The following is a 12,074-nucleotide window of genomic DNA, read 5'->3' on the forward strand; positions in this document are numbered from 1 at the left end:
CGAAGGCGTTATTGTGTAGTTATGTGAAAAAGTAACGCCATTTCTTAAACTTCAAGTCATCTTCACGCATGTCAGATTAAGATCCTCGGCAACTTTGACGCAACCAGCAAACCTCAACTGCGGCAACAGAAAAGCGATCGACGTTGAAGACCCCCTTGTACATCCTGGTTCTCATCATAATGGCCAATGCGAAGTAAAGCCTTGGTGGCATCGCAGGGCGGATAGCCACCCGGCGGATCGTGCCGAAGACGCAATACCAAGGAGTTCCGCTCTGAAAATTACAGTATAATACACAGGGAACCAGGCCTATGAGCCCACGGTGAGAACCAACAGCTGACCGCCAGGCTTTTCATATTAGCCAAGACAAAAACAATGAACAACCGGGATCCAAACTTATCCTATTTGTCATTGATATTGTCTAGAGATATCTTTCCCGCCCCTGCATTCTAAAGCCCGCGTTATTCCTAGTTCTCTGCAGACCCCACGCTTACTACTCGGCCGTCCTGCAAGGTGACAATCTTATCGATGCCACGGAGGGCCTGAGGATGGTGAACCACAGATATGATAGTATGATCAACGAACTCGCTTTCGATGATCCTAGCCATCATGTCTTCGGTTTCTTGATCGACGGCACTGGTAGCTTCATCAAGAACCAGGACCTTGCTAGAATTCTTCCTGACCAAAGCCCGGGCTAGACACAACAGCTGCTTTTGGCCCTTGGACAGTGGTAGGTTGGAAACATCCGTGTCGAGACCACCACTCAAGGAGATGGCTGACCATAGTGAGACCGTGGTCAGGGCATCTATGAGGTCGGCATCGGACGGCGCCTCGCCTGCGGTTGTGTCATCGCTAAAGGGGAACAGATTCGTGCGCAGGCTTCCGGGCAAGAGGAGCGGCTCCTGCGGGATGGCGATGAGTGATCGGCGGAGCACATCGTTTGGAACACTGCCAATGTCAACACCATCGATCAGGATTTTCCCTGCATCGAGGCCAAGAAGTTTGAAGATAGAGAGAGTGAGGGTCGATTTGCCACTGCCTGTGCGCCCGCAGATGGCAACCTTCTCTCCTGGCTGGATAGATAGCGAAACTCCCTTGAGTACCGGTCTCGTTTCCGCGGAGTAAGATACCGTGATATTCTGTAACTCGACCTGGCCCTGTGCAGGCCATTGGCGTGGGATTTTGTCAAGCACTTCAGCCGTTGGTTCGATTGGTGTCCGAGATACGAAGGTTCGCAAACGCGAGATTGCTCCTAGGGATGTTTCGAGCTCTGTCCAAGAGGTAATCAGAGTTGCCAGAGATTGGTTGAAGTTGAGCACATTGTAGAGCGCAATGGCAATGGCTCCGGTGCTAGTAGCGTCCGGTATCATCATGGCCATTGAGACCAGCAATACTGCAATAGCACCGACAAGAATGTCGAGAACCAGAGTGAGCCAGCGCTGGATGCAAAACATCAGGTAGTACGGCCGTTGGGATTCATCCAAGAGTTCAAGTGAAGTTTCTCGGAAGACAGTTTGCCAGCCGAAGGCGCGGATGGTTGACAGGCCATCGATGGTCTCAATCAACTTGGTCAGAAGAGGAGCCTGCGCCTGAAGATCGAGGAATCGCATCTGGCGAGAAGTTCTGAGGTAGAAAGCCTGTAGGCAGTAGAGAGCGAGCAAGGCGAACGGGATGACAGCTGCAAGATATTTGGCACCAATGACAATCAGGACAGCTCCTGCCAAGCAATCAAGCACAGCTGAGAGGGATTAGCTACGTAGTCTCGCTGATACCCGAGACAAGCCACTTACCGATTGAGGTCATGAACAACGCTGTAGGAAGATCTCGGTCAATGTGAGACAAGTCCTGACTGAACCTGTAAAACATGTTAGGCATCTACAGCTTTAGAGATGATTCTGATATGATTACCTGTTGATCAAGTCGCCGGTGTCTGTCGATCCAAAGAACGACAGCGGGGCCCTGTAAAGTAGTAAGCAACGATGTGCACCACAGTTTGGCAAAGTGTGACCCGCCTCATGACAGACTGGAGAAGTGTCCAGTGCAAGCTTTGAGAAGACTTAGGCACGATCAGAACAAACATGATCCTGTAGGCTTCTGTTAGCAGAGCCGGGATTATCAGTCGTCAGGAATATGCTTTGGCAATGTACCAGATATTGACGCCAATAACAAACAAGCCCACGACAGAAATCGCAGAGTAGACTCCGAAGTAGAAGCCTGTATCTGATGAACCGGTCCTTGCGTCCTCCTCCGTCCAGATCTTGAGCCAAATTTCTATCAGAGGTCAGAAACCATAGTCGATACAATTATTTGAAGGGAACATGAACTTACGAGGGAAGACTCGGAAGAAGCAGTCAAGAATCAAGGATATCGCACCGGCGGAGCCATACCACCAACCGATGGACTTCAGGTAGTACCAGTATAGGGTAGTGTCACCCGCCTTTCTCAAGAGGTCCTGCTCTGATTTAGCCTCTACCCCTTTGGTTTGTGGTTGACTTTGCTGTCGAAATCCTGCGACTGAAATAGTCTCAGTGTCCCTTGCATCACTGGGCTGCGCATCCTCGAAAGAAAGGCTCTGAAGATAGGCGCTCTCCCGAATAGTGTCAAAATTGCCTTGGCTGGCAATACGTCCGTCATCGCCCAGGATGAGGATTTGATCCGCAAATTTGAGATATCTCACTGCAGACAGTATGAGTACAAAGCCTATCTTGTGAAATCTTGCTGGGGATATATGAGTTTCCACTTACGTGAGTGTGTTGTTAAGATCACGGTTGCCCCGTATTGGCGGACAAGTCCTCGTGGACTGAAAAGACAGTCCCAGATATGAGTCTGGGTTGCGTTGTCTAGCCCACTCAACGCATCGTCAACAACTAGAACAGACTTCCTAGAGAATACTGCTCGCGCCAGAGCCTGTCAAAGCCAGTGAGCGATTATGCACGATTGACAGCAAGATGAAGAATATTAACTTACAACCCGTTGCTTTTGACCTCCGCTCAGGGATTGGCCTTTGCTTCCAACCACTGTGTGATCTCCGTTTGCTAGCTGAGAGAAGTCGGGTACGAGAGCGCAAGCGTGCACCACCCTTTCGTACCAGTCCTCATCAGTCGGTGTCTCGCCGAGAATATTTTCCTTGACGGTTGCTGTCGTCAGCCAGGTTGTCTGAGCACAATACGCTACAGGACCATCAAGAGTCTTGACCGATCCGCTAGTCGGAAGTTCGCCGAGGAGTCCCCGAAGAAGGGTGGTCTTCCCCGAGCCAATTCTGCCAATCACGATAGTCATGGTGGAAGGGGCAATGTGGAGGTTGATATCGCGCAGAATGGGTTCCTCGTCAGCCTTGAGCCTGAACGAACCGTTTTGAACTGTCGCGATATCTCTCTGCTCGGAAGATGGCTCGGACGACGTTTTCGGCCGTATCGTACCCATCTCTATGCCATGATCAGTTCCGGCATGCCCAAGGTCGTCAGAGTGGCTTGCAGCTTCAAGATAATCAGGATCTGTGACCGTTGATGGCCTACTCTGTTCAAGGAAGGCTTGAATCCTCTCAAAACTTCCCAATGATGCCACTAAGCTCGGTACCGAGGTGATGAGCTGCGCAAGAGGCCCAGCAATCAAGTCGATGATGGTCAGAGAAGTGAAGACAGTGGCGATAGAGAGTGACAACCCGGCGTTGATCTTCTGCGCAAGGATGGCAAGGCCAAAAGTGACAACGGGACCGATCATTGATGGGGCGTTGCCTGGATATCGAGGTGTCAGCTTGTGATATAAAAAGATTAAGAACCTCAAGCTTACCGAGCATGTTCATATAAGTGATGAACCGGCGATACTGCTTTGCTCTGCGCAGCTCTGCCACTCTCAGGTCTTGAATCGCACGCTGAAGGAAGTCTACCATTCCCAGCATCTTCGTCTCCTTAATTGCACCAAGAACTTCCGAAGTGACTGTAATGCGCTTTTGGATTTCTTCGTTCCAAATCTTCGAGGCTCGAGGCATAAGTTTCGACAACCTCGCCATACCAATTGTGCAAGCTCAAGTCGATGTTAGATCAAAAGCATCATACTTCAGTTCGAAACAGTTGGTTACCGATAATGGTTACAGCCGGTCCAACGCTTCCAAGACCAAGCTGTCTTTGAAGTAGCCATATGGCAATGCCTATCTCGATGGGATTTGCCCACACCTCATGAATCGTTTCGAACGACCTGCAAATGGTTCTCACGTCGGTGCTGACCAAGGTCAATGGTGCAGACGGATCGCTGGCCTTCGCTGTGTCTAACTCGAGATTATTGGACATGATGAGGGAAACCAAAGATCCACGGATTATCGTGATATAACGGAAGAGCTTGTGCTGGTAGAAACCTGTCGACAACTAACACAAGACGAGCCGTATCAGCGGAGAGAACTACAACCGAGCAGCTTCACTGTAACCCACCGCATTGCCCAGGTAGACTAGGCCCGTCGCAGCTATCAAACCGTACCCAATAGATTTGGAATCAGATCCGCGGTCCCCATCGACGTATTTGATGATTCGGTTGATGAGAAACGGTTGCGAGAACTTAAATCCAATCAGGAAGAGTCTGGGTACCGCTGTTACCAAAAAAGCCATCTTCGTCGTGCTGAAGATCGAGCGTAATAGGGCCCGCTTCCCATGCCCTCTTCGTTCATTCCACGCGGTGTTGAGGTTCTGGAGCAGGGGCTCGGACCGCATATCATCATCTATGTCGTAGAGTGTCGACGGAGATAAGGTGGCCTTGAATCCTTTCCCTAGCAGGCTGTTGAGCCACCAAAAGAAACCGCGGCCGATGATGCCGCTCGTGGCCTCGGGGCTCAAGTGGCGCAGAGCAGCGAGGAGGAATGTGCGTTTGCCTTGCACTTCGAGAAGAAACATCGTCAACTTCATTGCCAGCGCAGCACAGGAGACGCTGGCCAAGTTGTGCAATCCGGGAAGCAGCCATAGTGTGCGGCATTGTACGGCGTCAAAGATGAGCGAGAACGCCAGGTAGACACAGATCGTGGTGGACGGTCGAATGGATCGGAGATGTTCTGCGTGGCTGAGGAGAGTGAGGGCCAAGGCGTCTAGAACGCCGAGGACTGCGGCAGCGACAGAGACGCGGTTGGAGAGCGGTGTTTGCGTCCATAGCGCGAGCAAGGCGATCTGAAGTCCGCCAAAGACGATGCAGGTGGCGATCTTGGCGACATTCAAGGGATGTCGTAGGACTTTGCGGCGTTGATGAAGAAGCTGCTGTAGCCGGAAAGGGAGGGCCAGAAGCAATACTGCAGACGGACCAATGTTCATGATAGATTGTTCGAAGAGTAGGGTGAAGTCAAATCGATCGCTGCATACGGTTGCATCGGGGCCAAAAGACCCCTCGCATTCGGCGATGGTCGTGAAGTTGTCCATAGCGGCTGCGACGATTGATGAAGTTGCAAGTCGACAGTTTAGGAACCTCTTGTTGGACGAACTCGCCTAGTGTTTTACTATGCGGTGCTGCCAATCAAGCCAAGGATCCCTTGATGCGCCTAGGCGGCAAGTTTGGGGTGCTATCGTAAGTTCACACGGAGTCAGGGTCCATTCTGCTTCAGGACGCGAGAAATCTTGCGAGTCGGGCTATGACTCGCAATCTGGCGCGACGATAGCGACAATGATGCTGCTAGTGCTTGAAGGGCATCAGGACTTCAAAGATTTGCTACCACAGCACGGTGCCACTAGCAACTGGATGAGCTCTGATCATCGAATGTCGGGTTGGTGACGAATTACACGTTGAATCATTCATCTTGGTAAGCCGTACGAGAGATTTCAAGCTTTTTCGGGCGGCTGAATGCGAGTCCCGAGATTGGGGGACGAATGTAAGAACGATCACCAAACAGGAAGGTCATCTGAACATGGAAATGAGTTGCAAATGCGCTAAGGATGTCACTTTGGAGCTCCAGGCGTTCGTGCCGAGATCCGGTTGAGTCTGGGGCTTAAGCTGCTGCCAGACAAGCCTGTGGAAACGCGGACGTGGGTACAAGCTGCGCGTATGGCTACGAGTTTTCTGGGATTGATGAACTTCAAGTGCTGAGGCCATCCTTGCCTGGACGTGATTGCGTCGAATCCAAAGTCTTCACGAATCACGGAGACGATGATGAGAGCCATAATCGCGGCACGATATTAAAGTGTCACCCACGAAGGCAGGCAATCAGTCCGGAGTAGCCCGTCGGGTCAGAAAGCTTGTCTGCCAGGCGACAATTACCGAGGTTTACATACTAAGCCAGGATACCTTAACCTTAAACAATCGAGCGAGCCTCTTAAATCTTCACCACCGCTACATGTAGACACGCTGCCGAAACTCTGGAAGCTCGTTTATCCATGCAATTTGATAATGTCTTCGGCTACCTTCTCGGCAGCAATAACAATTCCAGCTTGCGGGTTCGCAGTGAAAATCCCATTGAGTATTCCTGCGTCAACAATGTGCAGGTTTTTCGTTCCATAGACTTGCGCGTTGAGATCAACGACGGGTTTACCACCTTCCAGAGCAAAGTCGGTTCCAAGACGGGTGGTTCCAACCCAGTGATTGGCAGTACGGCCAATATCCCCAAACAACTACTCACACAATATGTTCAGCGTACTTACGTTCATATCGACTTCCGAGCGAAAAGTAAGATTGACTCACCTTTTGGACGTAGTCTCGCACGTCTTGACTAGGGGCGGGGTTGATATTGTAGCGCCTGGAATGGATGAAATTGCCTTGACAACTCCACTGACTGTGGTTACAACTGTCTCAAAGTCGCGATTCCCTTCGTCATTGAAGTAAGAAAGCACCCTGACGTTCATGATGAGGGATGAGTTGATTGTGGCGCGACCCCTCGAAGTCTTGCCGAGTCCAAGGGCAGCTGCCATGCCAGAGGTATCTGTGGCCATCCATAATGATCATCTGAGAACAGAAATATGACTACGCACTGTATGTCTTGCCTTTATGCGGCCCGCCAACATAGCTCGTCCATTGAAACCATCTTTCGATGCCATCCTCTCCTTTGACCGCATCCCAGAAAATGGGGTTGATGTCTGGGGCTGCTTGGGTCAGTATGCCTGATCGGTTGGCCGCAAGATTACTGTCAGTCAATAAAGTCAAACCATCTCGCATGGAGAGATCTGTTATCTCACATAGGTATGCTGCAGCGTCATCCGGACTGGGATTGTCGTAAGTGCTATTGAAGTCGTAGTTGGCTATGCCTGGGGGCTCGAAGAGAATGTTTTTCTGAGGAGGATTAACTTGATTATACTACGCTGAAGCAAGTATTACGTTCACATGGTCGTCGAGGTTGTGACCGACCGGAAGATCAATCCACTGGGCAGAGTCGATGAGTACGTCGCCTTCGGTTTTCTGGGCAGTCTCTAGCTGATCTTTCGGGCCAATCCCGCCTTTCGAGAGAGTTAGCAGTCATCTCGCCATTGGATTGAGAGGGGAACACTCAATCCGAAACAGAATCTTAGCTGAGCCAAATACTCCAGCAGAAAGAATGACTCGGTCACCAACAGCAAGTTTAACGGTACCATCGTAACCGCCCTCGCCAGCAGACTCTACTTGCACACCAGTGACGCTATCTCCCCTTCTCTCCACTCTAGTGACGAGTGTGATCGTCCAGAGCTTGACGTTACCGCGAGCTGCTACTGACACAAGATGGGTTTCCAAGAGCCCACCTCGCTCACCATGCTGGTAAAAGCACTCTGATTGGGAAACGGTTCTTCTCTTAGCATCTGGCTCATTGTTTGCCTTAACGCTGTTCCATCCGTTTTCGACGAGCCCCTTCATCATTAGGTCTCTGGCCTGACAGTTGTGTAAGACACCATCTTTGCAAGGGACATCAGTCCACGGAACACGCCTGAAGGCCCGGCCTGTGGCAGCAGACAGGTTCTTGGCCTTCCAGCCATCGGGAAACTGTGTATCTCAGTCCAAGCTTTGAAGGCTACGGAATGTTAGTAACGGCCAAAGAAGATTGAATAGGAAACAGAAAGGATGCACTAACCTTGAATCAACTGCCCACGTTGATAGCAGATCCACCCCCGAGAACACAGCCTGCCATGGGAACAACATCCAGACATTTGATGCCAGCGTTATCTTGCCATATGTGCCCGTAAAGCCTAGGAACGTCGAACCTTGTAAGATTGGAATTCTCAAGCCAGGCCCCTCTCCGCCCTACACACAACTGTCAGAGCTTGGTACCGTAGTTAGCCCAGCGATCTTTATTAACTTACTTCCGCCCTATCTGAAAGATGATGGAGGTCCTCTTTCGATTAGAAGCACACTCTTGCCACTAGCAGAAAGCTTATCAGCAGTGACTATTCCTCCCGGGCCACCATACATGCCGGCACTTAGCTCGTGAAGTTTGCAGGCATTCGTTCGAGTCAGTGTGCACCTTCGAGGCTGTAAATTGACGTGACATTGAAGATAGTCGATGCATTGCCCGCGGAGCCTTAAGGCTTGGCAAAACAGTTCATTGCGTCAATTTGTTGTTTCATCTTGGCAAAGACATTTAGAACAGGATTTCCTGCTGTCCATGTGAAAAGATCGGAATAGTCACCTCCTTAATTTCATACATGGCCAAAAGTTAGGCATTCCCGATGAATGCAGTAGCTGGGCGCTGTCTGGCAGGTCTAATGCCTCACTGCGTGGGAATAGTGTTGCTTAACGGGACTTAAATCCTGCGCTTTTGGCTCATGGGATGAATTATCATGTGAGATGAAATTCAAGGTATCTTGTAGCGTTTGATACTCAAGGACTGCGACATAGTATGTCTCCGAGATCCTGATAGAGACTAAGCACGGCCAAAGATCGAGATAGCCAACTTCATTCAGACATGGTAAGACCTATTAGGCAGCAATAAAAGTCTGTCGAAGTGGATTGAGTCCCAATCTCAAATACATCAAGCTCCAGTGATAAAGCCCACCCACTAGCACATGGGAATCGCCATTTGGAGACTGACCAATTTCCTTTTCAAACGCTCAACTTCGCCTTGTGGGAAGAAACAAAAGAAGGTCTACTCACATCGGCCTTACACTTTCCAATGGCATAAGATATGAGCCCTCCACTTATCTTGGTAACAAAAGGTTTGACTAACGACCAGGAGCAGCAAGACGTTGATGGTACAAGACCGAAAAGTTGTCAGACCCGTCAAAAACTTCAAAATGAAAGGGACGAGACTCGAACTCGCGCGGGTTGCCCCACCAGGAAACAGATGTTAAGCTGACCTTAACCTGGCGCCATAACCAACTCGGCCACCCTTCCGATTGTTGGATCTCCGCCTTGAAATTTGTGTATATGTTGCCAGTCGGCTTGCTAGGGATCCCCTCCTGTGTCCTTGCCATGCGTTGCGCTGACGAGTGCCTCATAATATTAGAGTTACTCTTCAGGTTCGTATTCCAATCCACTGGGGACATTTCGCCGCATACTCAGCAATCACTTACGTTCGGCGTAATCACACTCTCTGGCAGAGAGATGGATCGTAGAACAAGAACGCGTCTGCAGCGATCGACCCGCGACTTGATATCCTGCATACAAGCAAACTCCGATGCATTTTACCATTCCACGCACAAGTCCTCTCACAGCTGAAGTACCAGCCTTATGTCAGGGATAGGAGGAATGCTTTTGTTGGAAACTGAGAATATTCGTGATTCAGTTGAGCGCTGAAGATGTTTGCCTTGTCCAAAGCACCGTCGCACGGTCCAGCGCTACTAAGCCGCTTACCACAGCCCTATCATGGCCTGGATCACGCCGTCGAGCCCTGGAAATCCCCAGACTTGGCGCGATAGTCCCCGGAGAACTACAGCGTGACTTGTTTGTATTCGGATTCTGAGAAGAAGTGTTTGGGGGAAGAACGTCCCTCAACTAGGAGAGGATCAAAGAAAAAAATTTGACATTGACGTTGGAAATGAGGTTGAACACCGACATGGAAATCTCAAACCTTATTTGAACAAAGCGTGGAGGTGGCTTGAAGCTGAGCCGAAGAAAGCAACAGTGAAGAAGGTTTGAGACATCTGCTTGTCATCAGACGAAGCGCGCAGGCACGAGGCACCCAGCCGGCTGGATGACTGCATACATCGGCAGACGGCAACATCCATTCGATCACCGCAAGTGCGCTAATCTTTTCCATTTCTGCGGCACGTAATCTAGACTGAAGCCATTTTGTTACTTTTGATATCTGTTTCCGTTTTCAGTCAACACCTGATTACACTCGCACATCCCTGTAGCTCCGCTTAAAGGTAAGTCAAATTCTCGGAAATCTAGAGCGGCGTGAACGGCAGCACTAATTTTGTAGATCCGATCTTGGAGACGATAGCCATGCCATCTCCTCGGGCCGGCAGCATAGATCGGACAGATCCGGCCGAAGAGTTCATCTCGACTCTTTTTGGACGGGTGAAGTGACCAGCTCTGGTCCATGATGACCGGAAACGGATCATATGGAGTGCAGACTGGAGTAAAGCTAGAAGCCAAATTTCCGTATCGAAGATCCGCTTTAGAGAGCCTGGGAATGTTCCCATGACCGCCGCATGCATCCGCAAGCGATGGCCGCCCAAAAAGCACCAAAATCTCCAATTAGAGGCAGCCTCAAAAGTCGGGAGGTTTAAGTACCGTGTCATCCAGACTGAACTGTCGTCAATTCTATCAGCCCCCAACGCAGACCGCGGCTTTCTTTGTTGTAAGGTCCGTCAACATCAATACCTTGTCGTCTTGTGAAGAATGGTTAAAATCGCCATTGTTGGACTGCTGTCCTTGGCAGGGATCGCTGCAACGGCCACCTCTCCAGATCAGACCTGTGGAGGTTCCAACAGTTACACCTGTCCAGGATCTCAATGCTGCAGTCAATACAATTGGTGGTAAGGTTAACCTCGATGATGATAGACGAGACTGCGAAGAATTACCAAAGCTGACCTGGTACACTAGCGGAACAACTGACGCACACTGCGGAACAGGATGTCAATCCAAGTTCGGCAAATGCACCACTGGCTCTAGCAGCAGCGGGAGCGGCAGCACCGGCACTAACGGCAAGGTCAGCTCGGATGGCACCTGTGGCGGCACCGCGGGATACACCTGTAAGGGAAGCACTTTCGGAACCTGTTGCAGCCAGTGGGGATATTGCGGCAACACAGATGCCCATTGCCTCAACTCTTGCCAGTCAAAGTTTGGTGACTGCAGCTCCGTCACCAACGGTGGCAAGACGGTCAGCCAGGATGGAACCTGCGGTGGAACAGGTGGAAATACGTGTCGAGGTAGCAACTTCGGTGACTGCTGCAGTCAGTGGGGATATTGTGGCTCGTCTACCGATCACTGCAGCACCGGCTGCCAATCATCCTTTGGAACCTGCTCTGCGTCCTCAGGCGGAGGGGCTGCAGCCTCTTCTTCAGCAGCGCAGCCTGCATCCACTGGCGTCAAGACGAGTCCAGACAACACTTGTGGTGGCTCCAATGGTTATACATGCCCATCTGGGTTGTGTTGGTAAGTCATAGACAATACTTCTTCCTATACTCTTGCATTACTAGACCACTGACAAGTTATCTTAAAGCTCGAAGAATGGATACTGCAACACCGGCGACGACTTCTGTGGCTTTGGATGCCAGAAATCTTTTTCACTAGGGACGTGTTCAACCTGCCCTGGCTCAGCATGCGCAGGTACGGTGACCAGCAACCCAACTTGCTCCGCAAACAACGGCTACTGCTGGACATTGAGTTCGAAGAAGTTCCAGATCATTTGCGGAAGGCTTGCCTCCGGAGACTATCTTGGCTACGTCGATGCCACAAGCTTGGGTGATTGCATTTCGAAGTGTGCTGCAAACTCAGCGTGTGTCGCTGCTTCATTCTATCAGGGCAGTAGCACAAGCTGTAGTTTACTGAGCAGTTATCAAGGGTCTGCTTATGGCAACTCGGCAGGTGGTCAGCAGAACCATGCTTACGTCCGCGGTTCCAGCTGCGGGTGAAGGTGTGTTGCGAACGTGACAGGCGGCTTAACTACGGGTTACGATCACGGCAACGAAGGTTATTCCTGTGCCATACGGATTTCCCATTAGAAAACACCATAAGCCTATACACTTGATTCGATAACACCCCGT

The 12,074-nt window shown here is 50.6% G+C and overlaps 3 protein-coding genes across 3 annotated transcripts; 1 reads left to right on the forward strand and 2 right to left on the reverse strand.

The window, feature by feature from the left end:
• Nucleotides 1-464: 464 nt before the first annotated feature.
• On the reverse strand, nt 465-5,390 carry CABS01_02440 (ABC transporter; the record flags this gene model as incomplete). Its single annotated transcript, XM_060535818.1, has 11 exons — nt 465-1,735; nt 1,788-1,852; nt 1,906-1,956; nt 2,022-2,081; nt 2,145-2,268; nt 2,326-2,673; nt 2,742-2,904; nt 2,965-3,731; nt 3,787-4,020; nt 4,076-4,358; nt 4,422-5,390. The coding sequence occupies 11 exons, from the start codon at nt 5,388-5,390 to the stop codon at nt 465-467; spliced, it is 4,335 nt and encodes a 1,444-aa protein (XP_060396123.1).
• Nucleotides 5,391-6,332: 942 nt separating this feature from the next.
• On the reverse strand, nt 6,333-7,782 carry CABS01_02441 (cellobiose dehydrogenase-1; the record flags this gene model as incomplete). The annotated part of the gene is made up of 7 exons (XM_060535819.1): nt 6,333-6,572; nt 6,643-6,729; nt 6,798-6,880; nt 6,930-7,040; nt 7,134-7,227; nt 7,279-7,391; nt 7,524-7,782. 7 exons carry the CDS (start codon nt 7,780-7,782, stop codon nt 6,333-6,335), a joined length of 987 nt encoding a protein of 328 aa, XP_060396124.1.
• Nucleotides 7,783-10,506: 2,724 nt separating this feature from the next.
• CABS01_02442 (lectin) lies at nt 10,507-11,942 on the forward strand (the record flags this gene model as incomplete). Its single annotated transcript, XM_060535820.1, has 3 exons — nt 10,507-10,671; nt 10,748-11,463; nt 11,531-11,942. The coding sequence occupies 3 exons, from the start codon at nt 10,507-10,509 to the stop codon at nt 11,940-11,942; spliced, it is 1,293 nt and encodes a 430-aa protein (XP_060396125.1).
• Nucleotides 11,943-12,074: the final 132 nt, after the last annotated feature.

This window comes from Colletotrichum abscissum (assembly GCF_030869225.1).
Source record: "Colletotrichum abscissum strain IMI 504890 chromosome Unknown Scaffold_4.1, whole genome shotgun sequence".
NCBI classification, from domain to species: domain Eukaryota; kingdom Fungi; phylum Ascomycota; class Sordariomycetes; order Glomerellales; family Glomerellaceae; genus Colletotrichum; species Colletotrichum abscissum.